The sequence below is a fragment of the Ceratotherium simum genome, chromosome 2 (genome assembly GCF_057802395.1).
Source record: "Ceratotherium simum simum isolate JZ-2026a chromosome 2, ASM5780239v1, whole genome shotgun sequence".
Lineage (NCBI taxonomy): Eukaryota > Metazoa > Chordata > Mammalia > Perissodactyla > Rhinocerotidae > Ceratotherium > Ceratotherium simum.
In genome coordinates this window covers 97,984,896-98,011,287 of record NC_141901.1, presented here as the reverse complement: position 1 = coordinate 98,011,287, position 26,392 = coordinate 97,984,896, and the positions used below count along the sequence as shown (strand labels likewise).

The following is a 26,392-nucleotide window of genomic DNA, read 5'->3' as shown; positions in this document are numbered from 1 at the left end:
TGTCAGGGGAAAATAACACGGAAAGACCAGAGGACCAGAGGCCAAATGATAATCTATAACAATATAATAAAATGAAAAGATCAGAGAATTTGATAGAAAAGATGTTTTGTGTATAAAGTCTTATATTTGAGATGTCTATGGAGAATGTGCATCTACAGGTTGAAAATTATAACTCTGATGTCAGCTGTCTTGAATTTGCACATTCAGTGCAACAAAGCATTTGGTAAACACACTAACGTGAGTGCTAACAATGCCACTGAGAAGTGAGTAACTTTGAAAGAAATATTTGAATTCAGTACCTGTTATGATATACTACGGCTGTATAGGCTTCCTTTGAAAATTCTGAACAGCTAGATTTACCAAAGATTACCTGTAACAAATAACAGCATGTTGAAACTTTGTTGTCATAAATGCTGGATGTTTCATATCTATGTAAGAATTTGTCTGATTTAATAACTTCGAAAACAATGGGCAAAATCAGCCCAATGAAGAACAATGTGCCTACCGACGTTCATTCATAAGTTCAATTGCTTAACTATAAATTTCTTTCGAACTACAGACCCATCTGACATTCAAACATTCAAAAAGTTTCTATCCATTATATTTATATCTATTGGGCAGTAAGGTGTACATTTCTTTTTCTTAAAGAAGGTGAAGAATTCATTTTAAAATGTGGATGTAGCATATCATCTGGAATTTATATAAGAAATATGGTTCTAGAATGGTAGCATATATCTACTATACAAATTGGTGGCTTCTCCACTGAAACAGCAGTCATTCTAAAATAAAAAATCCTATTTTAGATCGAGCTATGTATCCTTTGTTTCCAATACTCCCTGCAAGCTACACTACAATGGAGGAGGAGCTCCATTCTCATATTCTTACATATGTGTTAAAAAAAAAGTCCACCACATTAAAAAAATACAATACTACTTTTGTAGTAGGTTTAGAGGTAAAATAAATCGGTCTTGTATATCTGCCTCTTTTAATTTTAATACAGCAATACTGTGGTTAATTAGGGCAGCTGATTAGATAAATGGCTTAATGATGTCAAGGTCATAGCTATGATTCCTTTGCAAGACAGTTAGGCTTGCAATGTTATCTAACCACAGATTAAACTCTTAGGGCTGGCCAGGCATTCCTACATATGCGTGAATAGGCACGTGGACATGTCACTGCACTTCCATCAACACAACTGATAAAACAACTCAAAGTCTATTCCTTATACAAAACAATTGATTGGCACCATCCCTAAATAAAAAGAACATATTAACAGGTATTTGTGTTTCTTTTTGCAACATTTCAAGCAGGTCCTTTTATTTTAAGGGTATGTAAAAGTGTAATAATTACAACTCTCCTAGATAAGTCTAATTTCATCAATTTGCTAAGAATATGTTACTATGTTTTTATAAAATGTTATTCCAGTGCCAGAATTATGAAGTTTATGATTTTATCATATGATATTATATGACCAAAAAATTATCTTACGACCCTTTGAATAGTTCTTACTTAAAAAAAAATAGGCAAACTCAATGTATCTATGTTTACACATTCTTTCAAACAGGCCACTCACATAAACATAAAAGCATTATATTTTCATATAAGTGAAAGGAATGTAGTACCTTTTTTTCCCTCTGAGAAGTTATCATTTTTCACAAGGTAATTTATTTTCATAACATGAATGATAAAAAGTAGAAAGTGTTCCTTTTTTGACCATTTGATATGTATATTTAATCATTCATCAACATGAACTGAGCATCAATTATGTGCCAAGAACTACAACAGACATCAAGACATAGATGTAAGACACGGTCCCTGCCCCCAAGGAGCTCACAATCTAGTGGACAAGATGAAGAAATAAGCATATAATCACAGAGTGACAAGGCCGATAAAAGAAGGGAGAAGATGCTATGGGAGCACCCAAAGAGGGAGGTCAAACTGCCCGTGTGGCTGCACCCAGCTGGGGCTCTGTGGAGGAGGCCACATCCATGCTAAGATAAGAAGAGTTTGTTGGCAAACAATAAAAACAGATTATTGTACATATACTTCATTTGCCATAAGCTCAAATTCATACGCCAATTCACATATAGCATAACAAAGCATCTATTTTCACAATCCAGTATCTTTTCATCAACTATGATAGCACGTTCATTCCTTCAGCAGAAATGAAGAGCTAGTAAAGAGCATGAAATGCTAATTCCAAACCTCAAAATAAATTCTACAGTTATTCAACAAATATTTATTCAGCACATATTATATGCAAGGATCTGAAACAGCTGCCACAGAAGAATACAAAGATGAATAATTTGTGCTTGCTGCTGTCAAAATCTTTAAAAGCTGATGAAACTGAGGTAATAGGGGAGAAGAAAATGTATTGCTTTCCTAGTAAGTAGAAAATCAGAAGAACTGGATTCAAATGACGGACACAGAAGGCTAAAATAAAACCCTGTTAACAATGTACCTTTCTTACTTCATTTTCATTCCACCAGGGTTCTCAGAGGTTGTACATCTACAGAGACAGCATGCTCCTATTCCATGTTACTAACTTCAGTTGAGCCAAACATTGACTTTCCTGGAACTTGCATTTATTAGTGTCCCACAAATCCTAAATGACAATCGGGCAGTCAAGAATCTCCCCAGTCTGGCCTCAACCTACTATTTCTGACTTATCTTTCACGCTTCTGGCTCACCGGCAACTCACCACTGTACCTTTGTTGAAGGACCTTCTCCAACTTGAATTGCTTTCCTTCCCCCACCGCCTAAACTCATTGCCACTAACATTTTAACCACCTAGGGTTTTAGTTCAGATATACCTCCTCCAGGTAAGACTTGCTTGTTACCTCAGCAAGGCATTCTCTCCTACCTCTGAACACTTATGCCTCTGAATTCCTATACCAATCTTCTAATAATTGGCGCATACCTTGGTTCTCAATATTGGCTGCAAAATGTAATCCCTTGGGGAGATTTGAAAATACTGATACCTGCCTGGTTCCCACCCCCAGAGATTATAATTTAATTGGAATAAGATTCAATCTGGGCATTGGTATTTTAAAAGCTCCCCAGGTGAGTGTAATATATAGCCAAGGTTGAGAACTATTGCCCGATTTTCTCAGCAAAGATGGGAAGAATCATACATATTAGAATCACCTGGGGAGCATTTTCAACCCACACCACAACCTCATATACTTCCCATCACTTTCCACCTCCCTTACCTGGCATTTCATTCCAAAGGAAGAGAATCAGAATCACAGGTGCCAAGAGCAGAGAAAAGGTATCTGTGCTTTGTTAGAGCACCCTAAGTGATTGTGATCTGACTCTCTTTTGAGAGTTACTATTTTAGAATTTTATGTATTTCCTTATATCCTCTAGACTACAAGCCTTATTCATCTTTGTATCTCTGGGAGTGCCTAGCATATACCAAGTCCTCAATAAATAAGACTTCAAGTAAACTCATTACCATCTGTACAGGAAGTAATACAGTTAGAACTCTGGTTTACAAGACAACACTAATTTCTAGTTTAGAGCTGCCAACCAAGTGATACCAAAAAAATGTCCATATGAACCACATATGAAGTATGGGAATAGTAAAGAACATTTCTTACCGGCATGGCATTACTCAGATCTTCCCCGCACATAAACTGGACTTTCACTGTTATATTTCTGGCAGAACCTTGACGATTGGCAAAATTGAGACTCTGAGGGTATATGTAGAGAAGATTTCTGTGAAGGCAATAGCATGCATGATAGTGAATACATATTTAACAACACTATGTATCACTACATGCCACAAAAGAAACAGACGAACAAATACTGAATTATTAATATTTGCTAGCCACTATGCTAAGTATTTTCACATACAATATTTTATTTATCCTTAGAGCAATCATTCAAATAGATAGCAATTAAATATATCCCAATTTTGCAGATAAATTGAGGCCTAGAAAAGTTAAGTGATTTTCACATACAACCAAGTAAGTGGCAAAGCTGAAATCAGAATACAAAGTTAAAAACACACGTTCTTTCCTCTACAAGAGGCTTTTGGGAAATAAATGAGTAGGACTGAAACATTATTAAGAAGTTAAGAGACAGTTCTAATATTATCTTAGTTCCTCCAAGCACATATAAGTAGGATGACATTTATAAATGCAGCTTTTGTATAAATGTGGTCAAGGATTTAAGAGGTAAAATATTCTGCATTATTGTTCAAAAACACGTATGACAATATGGTAGGTATAACAGTATTAGGTAGTTACTATAAGACAATCACATATTACTCTGCATTTATTTGGTTTTATGTCCAGTTTATGATCTTGCATCTTACACAACTTTATCAGTTCCTGCTGCCAATACAGAGAAAAGAAATCATCCAAGAAAAGATATCAAAGAGAGGGCTTAAAAAATAAATAAATAAATAAAATAATGAAAGTTACTTTACCTGAAGACTAGTGCTGAAAGCTAATGAACAAGACTTCAAGTATTCTAAAATCCTGCTAAATCAACTGCTGGGGCAATGAAAATAGGTCTAAACTTTCTGGAAGGTGGTAGGGCAATATAGAAATTTTAAATGAACACATCCTTTGACCCCAAAACCCACCTCTAGTCTAAGGAGAGAACTGCACATATGTGCAAATGGGTGTGTTCAAAGAAATTCACTACAGAATTTTTTTATAATAGGGAATAATTACAAGTAATTAGAAATATAACATTCATTAGTACTGGATTAATTAAATTGTGGTATATTAATAAGAAGGACTACTATGTTGTACCCAAAATGACAAAGTACTGAGTATTTACTGATGTGGAAAAAAGATACCCAACATGTTAGATGAAAAAAAAGCAGGTTCCAGAGGAGGATGTATAGTGTCATTACCCTACTTATGGAAAATTTGGGTGGTGGGGAGGTGGATAAAAGGATGTTTTCGAAATATTAATAGTGGTTAATAGTGATGGCTCTAGTTTCTGTCTCATACTTTTCTATTTTGTTTGAAATTTTTTACATTTAGAATATATGATCTTTATAATTAAAAAAAGCAATAACGTAATTTCCATCGTGGGAGGATGGGTGTGTATGACAACAAGCATAAAATCTGAAAGTCATTAAAGAAATGGAGTCACTTGTCAAAAGTGCAAAAGGCAAATATGGAAATGTTACGACAGTTTCCTGTTCAAAAGAACTAAAGATCAAAGATGACTATGACTAACCACTGAAGTCATCAAATAAAATTTGTACAGGGAATATTGATTGATTCTGCACCAAATGTCAGGCACTATGTTGTGCACCAGAGAAATGAAGGAAGATTAAGAAGCCCTTCCCTGGTCTTGAGGAACATATGGTCCAACAGGACAGAAATGCCTATAAATAGACCATTTCGAAACAATGTAGTGTTGTGAAAGAGGTATGCAGAAGCTATGGGAGGAAGAGATGTATACTTAGTTGACTAAGGGCAAGTCTTTTCATCTTCTACCTTTGCAATATATTTGTTGAAGAAACTGGACTACTTTTGTGCAGATTTTTCCAGAGGCTGGATTTTATTGACTGCATCCCTGTAGTGACATTTAACATGTTCCTCTATGTTTTCTGTAAATTGGGAGTTGGATGTAGAGCCTTGATCGTATTTAGGTTCAAATTTTTTCAGCAAGATCACTTCATAAATGGTGCTGTGTCCTTCTATCAGGAGGAAAATGTTTGGTTCTTGTTTCTCTTTTTGTGCAATTAGTAGACAATGATGATCATTGCCTAAATCCGTTAACCCATTAAGGGTTGCCAAAAGGTAATATTCTATCATTCCTTCTTTATTTAATATGTGGTATTATTTCTATGAAGAGTGCTTTTCCCCATCTGCTATTTGCTTAGCCAGTGAGTCATTATATGAGAGGCAGAAATAAATGCTTGATTCTTTTCCATTATTTGCCAGCTTTCAAAATAATCAGTTGTTGCATTACAATCCTCTAAAAGGGATCAATTAAGTCTTTTCTTTAGCATCACTTATAAACTCATGGACCAAACATATTAATGGCTTTCAATACACAGCAGTTATTATCTTTATTGGTGTTCAAATTGTCCCATCTTTGGCAAATGAAAAAGCCTATTCAAACTGGCTCCTAAGTCCTTTGATTTAGCTGTAATAGTCTTTGATGGCTTCTTGCTATCTGTTATGACAAGATGTTCCAGGTTCTTCTTGCACAGTTTCTCCCCAGACCTGGCATCAGCCATTTCTCCAAGGAGCTGTGGTTCTTTGAATGAGAAATTTTTTTCCAAGCCACAGTCTGGGCACTCATTGTGGGTTAGTCATTGTTTCTAGGCCATTTAAGCAGAAAGAATTAGGGGGAAATGCTTTTAACATGAAATTCATCCTGGATTCATATTGATACTTCAAATTCAAATTCACTACTACAAAGTTTTTATTTAACCTTTTCTATCTTGCATCTATGTATCATTTTTCCTGTGCTAAGAATCATTCTCAAGGACATCAACCATGAGAGAAGTGGAGTAGCACTTAATTACTCATGTGTGTTCTTCTCAGAATGGAGTCTTAAGGAACTCCAGGATTCTAAGTCAGCCACAGGAGGATGAGCCTGCACAGGAGACTGAGAAGGCACCCACAAAAAAGAAGAAGGAAAACCATGAGTGCAGTGACATGGAAGCCAAGGGAAGAAAACAGAAAAAGAATTAAATAGTTAAGTGTCAAATGCTATTCAGGGGCCAAATGAGGTTAGAATTGAAAAATGTCAACTGGATTTAGTAACATGAACGTCACTGATAATCTGAGGTTGAAAACAGATAAAAGTAGGTTCAAGAGCAAGTAGGAGGTAAGAAAATGAAATAAGTGAGATTCTGAAAAGTGCAGCTGGGAAGGGGAGAAGGATAATGTAATAGTTGGAGACAGAATATGGGGACTTGGAAAGCTTTTTAAGATTAGAAAGGTTGGAGTTTGATTAAACCCTAATGAAAAGAATCCAGCTGAGACAGAGTTTGCAGATACTAGAACAAGAATGTAAGATTCCCGAAATGGTGGGAGAGGCCATGGTCCAAAGCACATGATAACAGATTGGCCTCACTTATGTTTATAATTCCTCATTGTAACAAACTTTTACTGAGTATGCAGTGTGCTAGACACTGAGAACATAGAGATAAAAGACAGTCCTTGTCCTCATAGAACTCATGGTCTAGAGGGAGAATCAGACAAGCAAAGAATAATACAGTATAGCAAGTGCTGTGAACAAAGAATGTCACTAGAGCCCACAAGAGGAACTGAGACTAAAGAATTTGCCCACAAATTTCAACGAGAAATTTGCAAATAGCATAGACATGCAAAACACACAGAGAAGCAAAACACATCATGCTTCCCCAGCCCCTCAGAATCTCTGCGGTGGGATTACTACTGTCTTAGCTTTGTGGACACGGACATGATTGGCCCCTTTCCATCTTTCAAGTCTCAAAAAGCCTTACCTTTACCTCCTCCCCATCACATCACTTTGTTATTCCATTCACAACTCTTAAACAACACGCTTAAAATAATCCTAAATTATCTTGTTCATTTATGTATTATTTCTTATTTACATATCTCCTTTAATAAAGCCCAAGCTCCATGAGGGTAAGGACTTTATCTATCTAGTTAACTACGATATTCTCAATGCCTAAAACAGTGAATCATATTGAATGAATGAATGAATGAATGAATGAACAGCACAGAATGCACACAAATATTCAGTTACTTAACATTTCCAGGAGTTTCAATTCCAGGTTAAAAGGGAATTAATTGAACATCATCTATAAGCTATGCTTGATTTCCAATATAAGCAACACAACTTTAAATTCTGAAGGTGAAAAGTATGCAATTGGATCCAGATTCTTTTCCATTTGACTAGAGACTCCACTAATAAATTCCCATATAGACCTAGTAAGTCTTTACCCTGCATTTACTCCTTCGGAAGAATTTCAAATCAGCAGAGAAGGCAAATTAATGAAAAGTGTTGACATAGCTGACTAGCCATTTAGGTAAAAAAGCTGAATTCCTATTTTACCTCCTCCTCAAAATAAATTCCAGATTAATCAAAGGTTTAAATAATAAAAAATAAAACCATAAAAGTACTAGAAAAGCTTTAATGAAACCATATTTTATAGGTGAGGAAGACATTTCTGAGCATGAGCCATAAGAATCATAAAAGACAAATTTTAAAGCTTCTACAGAGCAGATGATACCATAAACATAGGTGGAAGACAGACAACAAACTGGAAAAACACTGTTCCCTATATAACAAAGAGTCAGTATCCGTAATAAGTAAATAATTCCTAAAATTAGTCAGAAAGAGACAAACAAAAAAAGGAGGAGTTTGATGGGGGGACTTACATAATACTCAGGAAATTTACAAAGACAGCAAAATAGATGGACAGCAAAATAAACTAGAAATATTTGCCTATTAGATTTATTGATATTTTTTGTCTATCTCATTCAAAGCATCAGTAAAAATTCATGGGAAAACAGGAACTCTCATATACTCTTTGTAGGGATGTAAACTGGCACAACCCTTCTGAAGGATAATCTGACAAGAGAAATCATAATTTCATAGTCAACATCTATGAACTTTTTAAATTGATTTATATATATAACATGAGCTATATATATCACGATCCCATATGTGTTGGAAAAAAATTATGTTTAGCTAATCCTTTAAGTGATCTGGTATGATAGACCCCAAAATGTTAATAGTGGAGAGTCAAGATTTTTATTTTTTAAATAAAAAATTTTTGAAATATCTGAGATTCCACAAAAAGTACTTTCAACATAAAAAAAATTTAACATTTATTAATAGTGAGCATGAAAAAAAGTAAGATAAATAAAATGATTCCTTCAAAGGTCACTCATCTTCTGGATCTGAGCTGTCCAATAAAATAGTGTAGTAAGACTACCAAGCACTTGATACTTGCCTGTTCTAATTGAGAGATGCTGTAAGTATAAAATACACACCAGATTTGGAAGACTTAATATGAAAAAAGAATATAAAATATCTAATTAATATTTTTATATTGACCACATGTTGAAAAGATAACTTTTGATATATTGCATTAAATAAAATATACTATTAAAATTAATTTCACTTGTTTCTTTTTAGTTTTTTTACATGTATAGCTCACACTATATTTCCATTGGACAGTGCTGTTCTGGACAGGAGAGGAAAGGGGCGCTAATGTAGTACTCTGGCATTATTCTTTAGTTAATATAAACATTTCTATTTATAAATGTGTTTTTCTCAGTTACTTTCAGAATCTTTCTACCAAACATATGAATTCAAAAACAAACCATCACAGTAAAAAGGAAAACATTAAAGGGCATACTATATTCAAAAGAGCCAAAATGCCCTGTGTTTTATTTGGAAGTCGTTATCTCCCTAAGATTGCACAACCTAGGGGAGGATAAAGGACTTTGCTTTGCTTGGAATTTAAACAAATCTCCTAAATGTCCTACAATTCTATGTAGCCAAGAAGTTTTGTATATTAGTTCTTAGAAACTAGGAATGCTTAGATTAGAGCCTAATTTTGCTGAGTTTCTTGTTTTCTTCCACATAAAAATTTTTAATTTTTATAACATTACTGGCTATATTTGATCAGGGTTCTATTTAAATAGGCACAGGTTCAAGCAAAGGTTAGATTCTGCCTTTAACAATGTGTACTCAGACAGGAGGCATTAAAAGTAGATGTAGAATCATTTATAAAATTACTATTTTCATTACATTTTCCCACAGCCTGACACTCTTCTGCAGCTTGTAATTAGGCAAATTGTTGACTTTCATTATATTGACTAACATGTCAAACTACTATAAGAAAAAAAAATTACCCAGATATTTCTTCCCAGAGAAAATATACTATAAACCAAGAATACGTGACCATTGCCTGTAATCTATCTGTTAGTGTTACACGTGAGGCATTGTATAAGTTGTGCAAAAAGTGTCATAGTCTAGTATAGTAACCAAAATGGAAGGAAATTCCAACAAACAGCCTCTCTTTGGTATTAGTGTCCAGTTACTTTTACACATGGAAGGGGCTACTTTTCATAGTCCTTTCTCTAAAAAGAACCTCCAATATCAAAAAGGGGTGAGCATCTACTATATGCAAATTTTGTGCTTGGAAAACTCTCATGTTATGACTTTATCATTCTCTCACTCATTCAACAAATATTTATTGTTTCTCCAACATGTAAAGAATTTATATCCCTGTATGGGATATAAATTAAACACAGATATAGGTCTTGCCAATAAACAGCTTATAGTACAATAGAGAAGAGAAGTTGGCCCATCTCAATTCCCCCTCAACCAGAAAGTAGATGAAATATCAGGGTCAATAGTTTTAAGCCAGAAAAGCAGACAGTTTAGTTAAGAGAAGTTTTGAAATATGCCCTTCATGACCAATGATCACAACACTAACTTTTCCCTTTAAAAAAGAGGGAGAAAATTCAAATTTCTTCAGTAGTTCAACATACACTTTTATAATCTCATAACATGTACCTGTGGCAAGGGTAAGATGAAAATGAAGAATAAGGAAATTTTTTTGTTTTTCTTCTTCATTAGTGGAAGGATTTGTATTTGTATATTTTTATTTGCTTGCATTCTTACTTCTGTTACAAACAGAAATATTTATGTGGTTCTGTACTGGACATTTAGAAAAAGTATACACAGGCTAAACAAAGGACATAATTCCTGTACTTACGAAGGTCCAAGAAACCAAAACTCAGAAAACCAGATTCTAGGAAAGTTTCCTAACTTATGTCATCTTAACATGAGATTAGATGATATTCATCAGTAAAATATTACAGAATGGGCATAAATGCATTGATTGTTTTTAATTACCAAAAAAATAGCTAATATATAATACTGTGTAGTGTTTACTATATACCAGGTAGTGTTCTAAGTGCTTTAAAAATACTAATTTTTAATCTTTATACAACCCTACAAAGTAGGAATTATCTTCACTTGACAGATAAGAAAATAGAGGTAAAGAAAAGCTAAATAATTTGACCAAGGGTCACAGAGCTGAAAAAGAGCAGAGCCAGGATTCCAATCCAGCCAGTCTCTCTCCAGAATCATACTCTTGACCACAATGGTATACTATCTCCACTGTAACTACTATATCCAAAAGCCCTTAATCCTAGATCATCAAAAGAAAGGGCCTCTATTTTATACCAGGAAGAGGCATTTCTAAGAATAGAAATTTGGAAATGGTTCATTTCGTAAAGTTTTGCTTGACAATTTACAATTTAAACTGAAATTCATTATGTTAAATCTTCCTTTTGCAAAAAAGCTATACACACATACACAGGTTAAAAGGTCATTTCACATGATATAATAACTAGCGTTTTGAGTACTTTCTATTTGCCAGACACGGTTCTAAGTGCTTTACACATATTATTTCTCTTAATTCTCATAACTCTATTGAGTATGTACTATAACTACCCCAACTTAGAGATGAGGAGACTAAGGTATGGAGACGTTAAGTAACTAGCCCAGGGCCAGACAGCTAGAGCTGGCTTTTGGACTAGTCTGATTCCAGAGCCCACACACTGCACAATTTGACTCTATTAATTTGTCAAGATAAGGCATTTTTAAAAGATTGATTTTCTCATAAAGTTCTTAATGTGAACACTCAAGAAGAATAATCATTTATAATTTACTGAAGCATTTAGTATTTTTCCTTTTAACACTAAGTTAGAAGCACAGTGGGGAACATTAATTTTTAAATATACTACTATTTTGGGGGTTTTGTTAAATTTATATTATCAACATTGTTACCAAGCTCACAAACTTCAGAAAAATTTATAATGGGCAAATAGTTTCTGACCCTGGAAGTATTTAATTCTGATTTAACCTTAGAAGACCACATATCTATTGGTCTTTCAGTGGGCACATGGAAAAGAAGCTAGACATAGAATATCATGGAGAAAAGGGGTGAAATGCCTTTTAATGATACTTATTATGTATGGGATTTTGTGATAATATACAAACATGGTTAAGATAGAGCATCGGAAGCAAAAAGACATACTAATAAACAATTATAGTGACAAATAATAAGGACTATATAATCATATGTTAGCTTATACAGAATACCATGGGAATGCAGCATTGACAGCCATTAATACCACCCGAAGAAGTGGAAGAAGTCTTATCAGAGAAGGCATTTTTGGGGATGGGTCACTGTTTCCATAAAAACTAAAATAACAATTTGGGAAATGCATACTTAACTCATTAATTTTTCCTCAACTTTCATGATGAATTTACCAGTCAAAAGAGTTTGGTTTTTACCTGTAAATCTTGAAAAATCATGACAAGTTAAAATGAGCTTTTAAAAACAGGTAGATCTCATAACACTGAAAGTGCAGTTTATAATACAGCTAAATTAAATACAATTTAAAATGACTTATTAAGTTAGTTGCTCATTTCGTTGATTTCATTTAGCATTGTTCTAACTCAATGTGGAAGGTTACATTCCTACAAGTTTATACAGCTTAATAATTAACTATATTCACCTGCCAACCTTACCATTTATGTGGCAAATAGTGATACTGAGAGAGTTTAGAAGTCTAGGTCTGCTTACAGGAGAAAACTAGTTCCAAATTGCTTGCAATTGAATAATAGGATAAAAATGTACACGATTAAGCTCTTTCTTTTTATTGCTCCTCTAGTTATTTCTTCCAGAATTGATCAAGACTATTCATCATCTGATTCTGTATCTCCAGAGCCAAAATCAAAATTTGCTATGTTAGATGATGTAAAAATTTTAGCCAATGGCCTCCTTCAGTTAGGACATGGTCTTAAAGACTTTGTCCACAAGACTAAGGGCCAAATTAATGACATATTTCAAAAACTCAACATATTTGATCAGTCTTTTTATGATCTATCACTGCAAATGAATGAAATCAAAGAAGAAGAAAAGGAACTTAAAAGAACTACATCCAAACTGCAAGTCAAAAATGAAGAAGTGAAGAATATGTCACTTGAGCTCAACTCAAAACTTGAAAGCCTCCTAGAAGAAAAAAGTCTACTTCGACAAAAAGTGAAATATTTGGAGGGGCAATTAACCAAGTTCATTAAAAATCAACCTGAAAATCAGGAACACCCAGAAGTAACTTCACTACAAGTAAGTAGAATCCAGAGTGTTCATGATTATGTTTTCAATATGGATCTTTTAAAAAAATACTTTAAGACATGCTACTTGAAATACTTTATTGCATTGTTGAAATACTTTATTTTTCTCAAGAAAAAAAGCCTTCAGAAAATAAAATTTCCCATCATAATTTCAAGTTGGTTTTTATGTTTTCCTAACATTAAATATGAAAACAATTAAACTTTACATTTCAATGAAAATTACAAAGAAGTAATAAAATTTAGAACACTAAATTATTACAGTATTGCAAATTATTGGAGGCAAGTAAAAAGTTAAAGGAATCTAACTTTGAAACTATTTTCCCATGTTTAAAATGGATAAAAGTAATACAGTAAATGGTAAAGATTCATTCCTATTAAAATACTGGGGTTTTTATTTCATTGAAGGAGTTTAAAGTTCAGGAAATCAGATTTTAGAGATGGTACATTTTAAACAAAACATAAAAACAAAAGTACTATTTGAAAGAAGCATACAAGGGAAAAATGATTGCCAATATTCATTTTCCTAATCCACTATTAGTTTAAAAAAATTAGATTGTGATAGTGTTATAGGAAATTTTAAAAAGTCTAGTTTAACAAAAAAGAAAAAAGAAAGAAAGAAACTTCTAACCAACCTACAATCTATGTCCAGACTTTTGTAGAACAGCAAGATAATAGCATCAAAGATCTTCTCCAGACCATGGAAGAACAATATAGACAATTAAACCAACAGCACAGTCAAATAAAAGAAATAGAAAATCAGGTAAGTCAACATTTAACGTATGTCCAATCTTTTACATAAAATTTACATTTATGGAAACACTGGACCCTAAAATTATTTAAAATAATTATAGTTGGATACTGAATAAAAGGATCACAGCAGCATGACTGTTAAAGACTGTAGGCTCTGAAGCTAATAAACTACCTGGGTTTGAAGCTTGGCTCGAAAACTTTGTGTGAATAATTTCTTGAATAATTTCTTAAGCCCTCTGTCTCTCAGTTTCCTCACTTATTCTATGACAAAAATAACAGAACCTATCTTATAAGATTGTTGCGAGAAAAAAAGAATTAATTCATGTAAAGTATATCTTCAATATAGAAGCCAAAATAAATCTATGAAAATTTAAATTAGGTCATGTCTGTCTTTGTTCAAAACCCATCTCACTCACAGTGGCTCCTAAGACCCCAGATGACCCTTTAGTATCTCCCTGGAGTCATCTCCTCTGCTCCAGCCACACTGGCCCCTTCACTGTTACTCAAACACATAAAACATGCTGCCATCTCAGGGCTTCTGCCCTTGCTGTTTCCTCTGTCTGGAATGCTCTTCTCCCTGGTATCTACATGGCCCACTCACATTCCTTTAGGTCTTTATCAAATAGAAAATTTTCAATGACACCCTCCCAGGTCACTTAATCAAAAATTACAGTCCCCTACTTCCATCCTTGAAATCTGCTACCTCCTTCATTAATCTGTTTTTTTCCTCAATAGTTACCTCTATGTAACATAATACACATTTTTGTTATTTATCTTAGTCTGTCGCTGCTCTAGAATGTAAGCTCCATGAGCAGAGATTTCCTTCCATTATTTCTATTGAGGTAGCCCCAGAATATAGAACACTGTCAGACATAGTAGGCACTCAATAAATATACACTCAATGAATATAATTCAGTAATTAATAAAGGTAATGTCATATTCAGCACAGAGAGGTCAATAAAAACTTGCTATGATTATTATTATTTTTATTATTAGAAACTGTGTGCCTGATAATTAAATTTCAACACCCAACAATATAATTAACCTACAATGTAAAGAACTGGCTAGGTGAAGAAGAGAGATACCTTTTTAGAATAAAGGTATGTCAGAATCTAAGCATTCCAATATATAGCGCCATAGTTCAAAAATATTCATTAGTAACACTATTAAACAGCCATTCAAGAGAGTTCCAAAAATAATACAGACCCAGAGAAACCAGTAATAAAAAATAGTTCCCAAGAATTATAAAACAAATGTTATTAACAATTTCCATTAAACAAACATATCATTATGTTGCAGTAATTTTATGACTCAATTTTAGTAGGTTATTTTTGCTAGGTTATTATGAATCATAATTTGGTAGGTTATTTTTGCTAATTGTCCAAAAAGTTTTTTGCCAACTACTTCTGATTTCCATAATTTCTTTATGTTATTTTTCTAAATTATTTTTTCCTGTATCTTTTATTATGATTAAATGAACCTGCTCACAAAAGCAAGATGTCACTATTATAAGATGATATACATTCTGTCTAATAATAAAATGTATGAAGAATTCAAAACAATAAATTTTTGAGTTGGGAGAAGCCTCAGATCATCTGATCCAATTTCCTCAAATTTAAAGATTTTTTATTTATTCAGTTTTTTCCCCCAAAGCCCCAGTAGATAGTTGTATGTCATAGGTTCACATCCTTCTAGTTGCTGTACGTGGGACTCGGCCTCACGTTGGACGGAGAAGTGGTGCCTCGGGGCGCTCCCGGGATCCGAACCCGGGCCGCCAGCATCAGAGCGCGTGCACTTAACCGCTAAGCCACGGAGCCGGCCCAATTTCCTCAAATTTAAATTAAGAAACCAAAACTCTAAAAAGTTAAGTGACTTTAAGATCACACAGTTACTTAATAGGAAAGACTAATCCCCAGTAAGTGCACTTTACAACAGATCCTCATGAATTAGGTCCTAGGAAATGCCATTTATGCTGGCATCAAAAACTATCCCTAATAACACAAGATTTCACATATTCTGCTTTTCTCAGGCCATCAGTAAGAAAAGTCATCAGTCGGTAAATTGCAAACTCAGCGCATTTTAAATAAAAATAAACTGTTATTGCTAAACTAATAGACAATGAAATATTGACTATATTGAAAGTAAGCAAATAAGCCTGCCAATTTGTTCCTCTACAGATATGTTTACATGTCAAAAACTATCAAGAGGGGCTGGCCCAGTGGCATAGTGGTTAAGTTCACGTGCTCGGCTTCAGCGGCCCAGTGTTGGCAGGTTCGGATCCTGGGCGCGGACCAATGCACCCCTCATCATGCCCTGCTGTGGCGGCATCCCATATACAAAATAGAGGAAGATGGGCACAGATGTTAGCTCACCGCTCATCTTCCTCAGCAAAAAGATGAAGATTGACAGAGGTTAGCTCACAGCCAGTCTTCCTCACACACACAAAAAAACTCATCAAGAAAGCAGCCTTGTTTTTAAACTATGTGCTATGCCCTTACAGCAGGTCTGAGAATCAGTAAGACCTATAACTGAGAATTATTAAATTTAAAATCTGCCTGTGTTACTGAATAGAATATATATTCTATTCATATAAATAAACAGAACATATGAAAATATTCTAAGCAAAGTCTCTGCCTTTGGACTTGCTGTTTTTTGACCAATTTCTGTTTTTTGCCTTGCTCCCTTTCTTCCCCCATATTTATGAACTCTTTTAAATAATGTGCCTGATTAAATATTTTGAGAACAGGTAATCTGTACAATCTGTATAACATTGTTTATCCTCTTAACATCAAAAGTAATTAACATATTATGAACTAAAAAGACGCATATTAGTTGTATTTTTAATATCCTCATTCAGACTCCCCTAACTGTATATTCAGTACCATTTTTTAAAGTAAACTTATATTCTTTTATCAGTTAAGAAGAACTGGTATTCAAGAATCCACAGAAAATTCTCTTTCTTCTAAACCAAGAGCACCAAGAACTATTCCCTCTCTTCACTTGAATGAAACAAAAAACGTAGAGCACAATGGTAAGATAATACGGTGGGTTTTCTTCTTGAAGCTATTATCATCAAATTCTTCTATCTTCAACATTTCCATCAAAAATCCTTATTCTCAGGGCCTGCTCTAGACTAAAAGATAGTAAAGGGACAAATCCACCAAATAAAATGTGTCAACCTAAATTGGATCCTGGTAGGTTTTTTTCAAACCCTATAAAACACATTCTTAAGACAATAAGGGAAATATGAATATAGACTTGATATTAGATAATATAGAATTATTATTTTCTTAGATGTAATAATGGTATTGCAGTTATGTAAGAGAATAATCTCACATTTAAGAGATGCATGGTAAACTATCTAAGAGCTTAAGGGTCATGATGTTTGCAAATTACTTTCAAATAGCACAGCAAAATACATATTTGTATGTATGTGTATTTATAAAGCAAATATGGCAAAATGTTAACAATTGTTGAATACAGATGGAAAGAGTATGGTGCGCTCTTCAATGCTTCTTTCTACTTTCCTGTTTGCTTGAAATTTTTCATAAGAAAAACAAAAAGATGGAGGAACAAAGTCTCAACCCATTCCCAACCAAACTTCAACAAAATGATATACTCTCAAAACACATTTATGTTTTATGTAATTCATACAGAAAAAAAGGCTTCTGTTAGCTTCCTCCATATATGTTCACTCTTTACACATATATCTGTTGACTACCTGCTATGTACCAAGCACTATACTAATGTCTCATATGTGATATTTTATTTATATTCTTACTGTATCTAGCAAAAAAAAAGTGTTTAAAATTCTCATTTTGTTGCTTTTCTTAAAAAGAAATCAGTTTGGTAACAACTATTTTGACACTCTGCATAACATGCCATCTAATAAAAATGCTTTAGCATAAAGTCTTTTTTAGTTCTTTTTTAGTAATACATTACTGACAAAGGCTAAAGACTACATTCACCACAATTCCATAAAATGCCAAGTAAAACCTCAAGCTCTAGAGGTATCATTCTTATTACTGTATCTTATGTAATAACATTCTGTTGATTCTAGACATTCCTGCTGATTGTACCACCATTTACAACAGAGGCGAACACACAAGTGGCATCTATTCCATTAGACCCAGCAACTCGCAAGTTTTTAATGTCTACTGCGATGTCAGATCAGGTAAAACTAGCCTACGGAGAAAATGGACAAGAGTTAGCTCAGGTTACTCACTGCCTGTTAGTAAGGCTAATCCTGTTATCTCTGTTCTAAATACAGAAATAAAATTATATATATACACATATATACAACATGAGTAGTTACACAGATCTAGTACTTATATTTGTCTTGTTTATTTATGTATTTACTCACGCATTTATTCAATATTCTCCATCTTTTTCCATAAAATAATCTGAAATGACTGTCCATAAGACATTCATTAGTTGCCCTTCACTTAACTTCTTGGGACCATAATAAATAATAAAATATTATTACCATAACAACATTAATAACTACCTTATACAGATACCAATTAAAACCAAACCAAAAAAGCAGTATTTTACTACATCTGTCAGCATCAATCTACTAAAAATACACAATTTCATTCATTATATTCAGGTAGTTCATGGATATTAATTCAACGCCGAATAGACGGATCACAAAACTTCAATGAATCTTGGGAAAACTACAAATATGGTTTTGGGAGGCTTGATGGTAAGATGACTTCATACATTCATTCATTCTGACTGGGAACTAGGAATGCAATAATAAATGAGGAACAGTCCTGGCCTTCAAAGAACTTTTAACAAATAATTACACATCTGTTAGTAATTACACTTATTACAATTGTCTTTATTTGAATTATACTTATCACAATTATGGTCTGTTCTTAATTATACTTACTACAATTTAATTCAATGGCTTCTAATTATCATAACTATAATGACAATTTTGATTAAGTGCTATGTGCTTTGGTAAGTGGTAAATGCTATGAATGACTACAAAGAAAAGCATCCTTATCACTGGTAACTCGACTTTTTTATTAACATTTTAGATATCGATTATTTGGAGGTTGGAAGGGACAAGGAAGCTGTCAGATGTGCAGTACAAAATGTTTAGATTTCAATTATTTAAATATAAATGTATATTATAGAATGTGTAGTTTAAAATAGTTAATGCAAATTACTATATTTTGATCACAAAATAAAATAAAAAATAAAATAAAAATAAATAACAGAGGTTTAAAATCCAAAACGCACATTATAAAAATCCATAAATAATGTACAAATACTCATTTATAAAGTGAAAAACATTCCTCATTATATCCAATTTTTAAACAGTACTATTTGACCATTTAAAAAACTCTGTATTCAAACTGCCAGTTAAATCCCTAACTAAAAGGCATGCTCAGTGATGTTTTGTAGCTCCAAATGTTCTTCTAAGAGTGAGTGTCACCCAAAAATAAAAGACAGTGAAGTCCAGAGTACTCATTTATTTTTATAAGAAAGTAAGCCATTTGTACTTATAATCCTTAAAATGAAGTCTCCTACTAATTCAATAGCAATAAGGAAATTTTGACATTTTTTCCTTAAATATTTTAATAAAAAGGATTGTGATAATTACAGAGAGATCTATTTGTATTTATGCTGTGCTTTTAATTCCAAATAAAAATAATTTTTAAAGTTATAAAGAAAAGTTATTAAGAATTATGCTTTTAAATTTAAAAAGTTTTTTAAATTCTATTCACTTCTCTTTCTACAAGGAAAACATATATATCAAGCAAATATCAAAGGCCAAGTCTATATTTGAAGAAAATGATATTATTATTATTATCCATGTCTCTGGGAATACCTAAATCTCTTGACAGTATATGGGTATTAATAAATAGCTGACAGTATAGCCAGCACATATAAGGACCTAGAAGTGAGATAATATCCTACCAATGAACAGACCTAAAAATATCTATAACAGCCTAAGATGTTTCACTTGTGAAATATGTCTCATAATATCCATTTCAGAAATGATAATCAGATTTTAGGCAGGCCTATTAATACTTTTAACATTGTTTGTACATATACCTATCTGCAATAAAATTGGTTTAAAAAGAAACATTTTAAGAGACTCTAAAATAACCAAGAGATTCAAGACTAAAACAACTCATTACTTGCACCAATAAAAAACATTCTCAAAAAAACTGTCAGTGCCTAATATGCAGTTAGCATCAACAGATTTTTACTTTTCTTTTCAGGAGAATTTTGGTTGGGCCTAGAGAAGATATACTCCATTGTAAAGCAATCTAATTACATTTTAAGAATTGAGCTAGAAGACTGGAAAGACAACAAGCATTATATTGAATATTCTTTTCACTTGGGAAATCATGAAACCAACTATACGCTACACCTAAGTGAGATTACTGCCACTGTCCCCAATGCACTCCCAGAACACAAAGATTTGGTGTTTTCCACTTGGGATCACAAAGCAAAAGGACAATTCAATTGTCAAGAAAGTTATTCAGGTATCCTTTTCCTAATATCAGTACTTTACTTTCATATCTTCAAAATATCTTCCCAAAGTATTAACTAATATCTACAACCACTCCCCAAATAAACATTTTCTCTATAGGTAAAAACCTCTTAACATAAGTATTCATTTTGTTCTAGTTCAACTAGGTATTTTACCTCTAATCTTTCTCAGATAGTAAATTTTTTTTGTGTGCGTGTGTGTGAGGAAGATTAGCCCTGAGCTAACATCTGTCGCCAATCCTCCTCTTTATGCTGAGGAAGACTGGCCCTGGGCTAACATCCGTGCCCATCTTCCTGCACTTTACGTGGGACGCCACCACAGCATGGCTTGGCAAGCCGCGCACTGGTGCGCGCCCAGGATCTGAACCCCGGGCCGCCAGAGCAGAGCGCGCGCACTTAACCGCTATGCCACCAGGCCAGACCCCCACCAGGCCGGCCCCTGATATTAAATTTTTGATGGTGTATATGAGGCTTCTACAGATTATTTAAAACTGGGATACATGCATACAATACTGTCATATTTATAAGAAATGAAGATATATTCATGGGGAAATATAAGAACAGTGACTACGTATGAGTTTGTATCCACTAAATTCCATATCTGTCTTCTCTAGGAGGCTGGTGGTGGCACGATGTATGTGGGGAAAACAACCTAAATGGTAAATATAACAAGCCAAGATCAAAAACTAAGCCAGAGAGGAGAAGAGGAATATGCTGGAAGTCTCAAAATGGAAGATTCTACTCTATCAAATCAACCAAAATGCTGATCCATCCAAAAGATTCAGAAAGCTTTGAATGGGGGCCTGCCCAGTGGCTTAGCGGTTAAGTGCACAGGCTCCACTACTGGCGGCCCAGGGTTCGGATCCCAGGCGCGCACCGATGCACCACTTCTCCGGCCATGCTGAGGCCGAGTCCCACATACAGCAACTAGAGGGATGTGCAGCTGTGGTGTACAACTATCCACTGGGGCTTTGGGAAGAAAAAGGAGGAGGATTGGCAATAGATGTTAGCTCAGGGCCGGTCTTCCTCAGCGAAAAGAGGAGGATTGGCATGGATGTTAGCTCGGGGCTGATCGTCCTCACAAAAAAAAAAAAAAAAAAAGAAAGCAAGCTTTGAATGAACTGAGGCAAGTTAAAAAGCCAATGAAATAAATATTACACTCATCCCAAGTTACTGTGGTTTAATAATCTGGTATTAAATCCCTAATAGAAGGTTTTAGAAATAGATTCTTTATTTTAAAACCACTACCAACTTTAAACATATTGTCACATGACCTCAAAGAACACCATTTACCTTTCTCAATCAAAATTCTTATGATATCATTTATTCATATATTTTGTGATGTGGGAATCAATTTTAGATGGTCACAATCTAAATTTTAACCAATGGGTAAATTTTTAAATAACTTTTTTAAAATAAAAAACTTACAAAGCTTTTATTTTAAAAGTCATCATGTGGGCTAATTTCACAACTTCTTCAGTTTAAAAAACTAGTTGTCTTACTAAAACTCTAAACTTGAAGCCAAATGAAGTAGGGTGAAATATTGTATTGAAATAGAGTCACTGTCTTAACAATGCAGTAGACCATGATTACTAAGTCATATTGACTTTAGTATCAGGTATCACTGAACCTTAACATATTTGTTAACTTATCTATATTGCATACATTTTATATATTTTAACACTTAATACCATGAAAACAATTTTAAAGGGATCTTTTCAGAATACAATAAGAATGAACGTATTTGTAGCATCAAGTTAACGCTGAATAATTTATGCCCCCTGGACATGATACGAGTCTAATACTTATGTGTAGGTTTTCAAATAGAATTAAAAATCATAACAAGGGGCCAGCCCCATGGCCTAGTGGTTACATTTGGCACACTCAGCTTCAGTGGCCTGAGTTCATGCGTTCGAATCCTGGACACGGACCTACACCACTCGTGAGCCATGCTGTGGCAGTGAACCACGTAAAAAATAAAGGAAGACTGGCGCAGATGTTAGCTCAGGGCGAATCTTCCTCAGGAACAAAAACAATCGTAACAAGTTACTGAATGTTTAAATAGCCTGACAGACACATATGTATGCTTCCAAACTCAATAAAGACTCAGTCCCCCAATTATGGAAATTTAAATTATTGTGCTCTTTTATTGGTACCAATAGAAGTATGATTATGTTATTTCTGATTTAAATTCTAAATCCTCAAGGATTATTAGATGCAAATCCTTTGACCATAATATCACTTCTCAGTATTTATTTTTAAATAAGTTTTTAAGGAAATGACCAAAGAGAAGTAAAATTTTGAATTAAATCCCGTTTTTAAAGGATTTCGTGCCCAAGTTATATAGTGACTCATTTTAGTCAATAATTATCAGCATTATGTATTTTAAATTACCCAATATATACATCATATATACTTTTGATATATGACATATGTAGATATGTATGATCTATATGGATCCCATATAAATATCTTGTTCCAAAAAAGTACAAGAGAATAAAGGCAAGAATACATTTTAATTTTCAGAACCACAGCCAACTTGTCAAAATTGACATTTTAGAGCCAGAATGCTAATATGGCTTTTTTCCCCTAAAAAAATGGAAGCTTTCAAATGCAAAGTAATACATTAATATACCAGTTGCTTTCTCTATTTGTTTTCCAATATTTTACAATTCTCACACAGTACATTTCATTTTGTTCCTTTTAGGTATACTAAGTTTTTTCTGTATATAAAGCTCACATTGAGAGATAATTCTGGTAGAGAAAGAGAAAGGGTTTTTTTTCTTTATGGTTCTAATTTCAAAAGTGTTTGAATTTCACCACTAACTCACGATTATCAAATCTAACGGGCTTTCCTCAGTCCACATTCCCTCAGATCTCTCCACTACTTACTAATAACAATATTCTTTTTTCAAACTTGACCTTCCTTTTGCTTCCACAATACTACTACACTCTCCAAGGATTCTCCCTAACCTGAATCCATCCTGATAGCCCTATTCCTTCCTAGTATTTAGTACCGGGGGCCAAGGCACAATCTTCAATCATCTCCTCTACTCTGACCCTCAGAAATTCTATCTACCCTCATGGACTCATCTATTATCCATGAATAAGGTTCCCAAATCTACATATTCATCCCAGACCTCCCTCCAGTTCCCCTTCTTACACTGCCTACCTGCCACTTCTCCTTCTGATATCCTACGGCCTTCTCAATCCAACATATCAAATAACAATTCATCAACGCCTTCCGGTGCCTGCTGGTCCTTCCTCTCTCTCTGCAATTTCGCACTCTCCTCTTTACTTCTTACATCCACTAATGGCACTACCACGCTTCCAGTCATAGAAGCATGAAACCCGGGAGACATCCGTGGCTTTCCACTTCACTTTGTCAACCATCTCTCCTAGATCATAAGCCGCTAAATCCAACACAATCTTCTTTTGGAAAGTCTCCTAATCTTACACACTTTCTTCCCATTTCTACTGCCAAAAACCTACCAAGGACTGCCTTTAACCTGAGCCTTGAATTAACTAGTCTCCTGCCTGGCCTCCTAATTTTATGTCTATCTCCCCTCAATTGTCCTAAAACAAATTTACAATGGCCACAAACTACTTTGACCGGTGTTCTTCAAACTTGTCTATTAGAAGAGTGTTAACAGCTGAGGATAATGAAAACATATTCTTACAGGTTCTGGAGTTACAGAATGAAATGGCTTGATAGAAGCACAAATTTCTTTTAGAATCTTATTAGGTTTTTATCTTAAATCTTAGGCTTTTATCTTAAAATTGCATGTGAATTCTATTTTCTACTTCATAAATCTATCTTCATATAAAAAATTATTTCTTCCCTGAATCTTCCAAAAAGTCATGTTCCTGGAAGATGTGTCATGTTTATCCTGTGAACTTACATATCTCATATAGCTGTGCCATCACAAGAACGTGTACCCCAATTAGAAGAACATAAGCCTACAGAACAAAATCCAAATCTCTTCCAGGTATTCAAGGATTTCTATCATCTGACTCCAAATTACCTCTTTAACCATTTCCTGCCCACCACAAACCCTGAGCTCTAACCAAAATGATCCACTTTTAAACATCCCTTGTATACTTTCCTAATGCCATTCCATTTGTCTGGAATGCCTCCCCATACCTTTCTGCTTGGTTAAGTCCTATTTATACTTCAAGGTACAGATAATCTTACTTCTTCCACAAATCCTAGTAAATGGAGACTCCTTTCTCTGAAACCTAGCAGCATTACTGTCTGTACCCTTCAACTGGCACTTAGCAAGCGACAGAAAAGTAAACTTGGCAAATCATGTAATAAAAATTCTGAAAACGAGTAATAAAAACTCCAAGAGCACCAAAGATAGTCAATCTACTTGGTTTAGTGAACTACTGCAAAGTTTTTAAGCAAGACTTTACTCTGAACCAGTGTGAATTTTACTGAGAGCAAGTACACACATTTCTCATTTCAGGGGTACCTATTGTAGTATAATCTATTTACACACTCTCTGTCATTTTAGATACAAGCATGTTTTTGTGCTTGTATCATTTTTTCCTAACAGTGTAACTCATGGAAATCAATTAACTCACTCATTAACCAAAAATGTACTCATTAACAGTATTTATTGAGTACCTACTATTTGCCTCTTTTATGAACGTTTTCCAAATCTGTATGGTTACGTATTCCACCTGTTATAGGATAACCAAATTTCCTTGTGTTTTTTCCCACCACTAACGACCACAAGTGTTGCATTTATGTATGCAGGTATGTGATCATCCAACATAGCAGTTTAAAAGATTGCAAAGAAGTGACCAAATGGTTGGCCCTTTTATCAAAGTCCAAAGTGTTCTCACGGCAAATCAACAAGGGCACAATTACTCAATTGGTGTGAAATGTGAGGTTAAAGGTCATGAAAGTAGGATTAACAGTCTCCCATAGTAAGCCTTTATAAAATGAGGTTTCAATGACATTTTACAAAATATAAAGTCAAGAATTCCATCTAAAACATAAAAACTGTATTTCTAAATTCATAAGTTTAACCCAAGGAACAACCATCTATCAAAATAATTAATTATATTTGAAAGAGCAATAATCTACAACCTTAAAGATGTAAGGCTCTGTTTATCTTCAAATAAGCAACTAAGTCTCAGTTTCCATATCCCATATATGGGAATAATCATATCCTTGCCAAATCCACTTCATAGGATTGTTGTAACCATCAGTTAAGACACTGTATTTGAATGGTTTTATGAACGATAAAGTTCTAAACAAATATATCTACTTGTAAAAACTGGATCTTGGGTATCGCTCTTCACATCTCTTTAAGTAAATAATCTGTACAAATGCTTCCTAACTGAAAATACTCATTCTCAGGACAGACAGACAAAACTGCTCTCTTCACATCCTGCTACTGCTTCTGGAACTTGACTCCTTCTCCCGGAGTCGGAGACAACACTCCATAATGTCCAAACGCAGTCTCCCAACTAAAAACTCCTAGGTGGCTATGTTAAAATGTTACAAAAAAGAGCTCTCAACTCAAGAATTTTTGTAGTTAAAATAAACTAGGACCAATGAGACAGACTAAAAGCCAGAGTGATATATCTAGGGCAAAACCAAAACAGCGGAATGTGTGGCAATAGCTTGAGACATCTATGAAGACTAAAAATAAATACAAAGATCAACACTCTCCAAAGCAAGGAACCATAAACTGAAATTTGTACTTCCTTAAATTTTGAACGCATGAAACTAACCATACCAGTATTAGCAATATATGAGACTTTGTCATTAATGGAAATCACAGCTATTGCAGATATCTCAAAATATTGTTTGTGCTTGTTACTACTTAGAAAATATGGTAGTTTTTAGACCTGCAGCTAGATCTTGTTATTTAATTCATTAATTAAAAACACATATCACAACTTCAATAGTTTGATAATTATAATTCAATGTAATTGATTTCCTTTGTATTTTATTTTATGTATTTAAAAACATTAT

General features: G+C 34.0%; 2 protein-coding genes across 8 annotated transcripts in view; one reads left to right on the top strand and one right to left on the bottom strand.

Moving 5' to 3' along the window:
• The window catches only part of DOCK7 (dedicator of cytokinesis 7), a 190,378-nt gene that overhangs the window by 101,307 nt on the left and 62,679 nt on the right, over positions 1-26,392 (bottom strand). For all 7 annotated transcript variants that reach the window (XM_087417095.1, XM_087417065.1, XM_087417088.1 and 4 more), the window contains exons 15-16: positions 3,603-3,720; positions 300-370 (exon numbers count right to left, since the gene is read on the bottom strand). In XM_087417095.1, the coding sequence (XP_087273221.1) occupies positions 300-370; positions 3,603-3,720 (189 nt within the window). The remainder of the gene's footprint in view (positions 1-299; positions 371-3,602; positions 3,721-26,392) is intronic.
• Positions 12,558-21,226, top strand: ANGPTL3 (angiopoietin like 3). Its single transcript, XM_014788241.2, has 7 exons — positions 12,558-13,129; positions 13,787-13,897; positions 16,804-16,918; positions 17,948-18,061; positions 18,497-18,592; positions 20,127-20,393; positions 21,015-21,226. The coding sequence occupies exons 1-7, from the start codon at positions 12,635-12,637 to the stop codon at positions 21,224-21,226; spliced, it is 1,410 nt and encodes a 469-aa protein (XP_014643727.2). The 5' UTR covers positions 12,558-12,634.

Excerpts from the sequence above, each read along its gene's own strand:
- ANGPTL3 (XM_014788241.2), top strand. The coding sequence starts at position 12,635 with ATGTACACGATTAAGCTCTTTCTTTTTATTGCTCCTCTAGTTATTTCT. Across the intron at positions 13,898-16,803 it reads TAAAAGAAATAGAAAATCAG|TTAAGAAGAACTGGTATTCA; the intron begins GTAAGTCAACAT and ends TTCTTTTATCAG. Across the intron at positions 18,062-18,496 it reads CTACTGCGATGTCAGATCAG|GTAGTTCATGGATATTAATT; the intron begins GTAAAACTAGCC and ends CATTATATTCAG.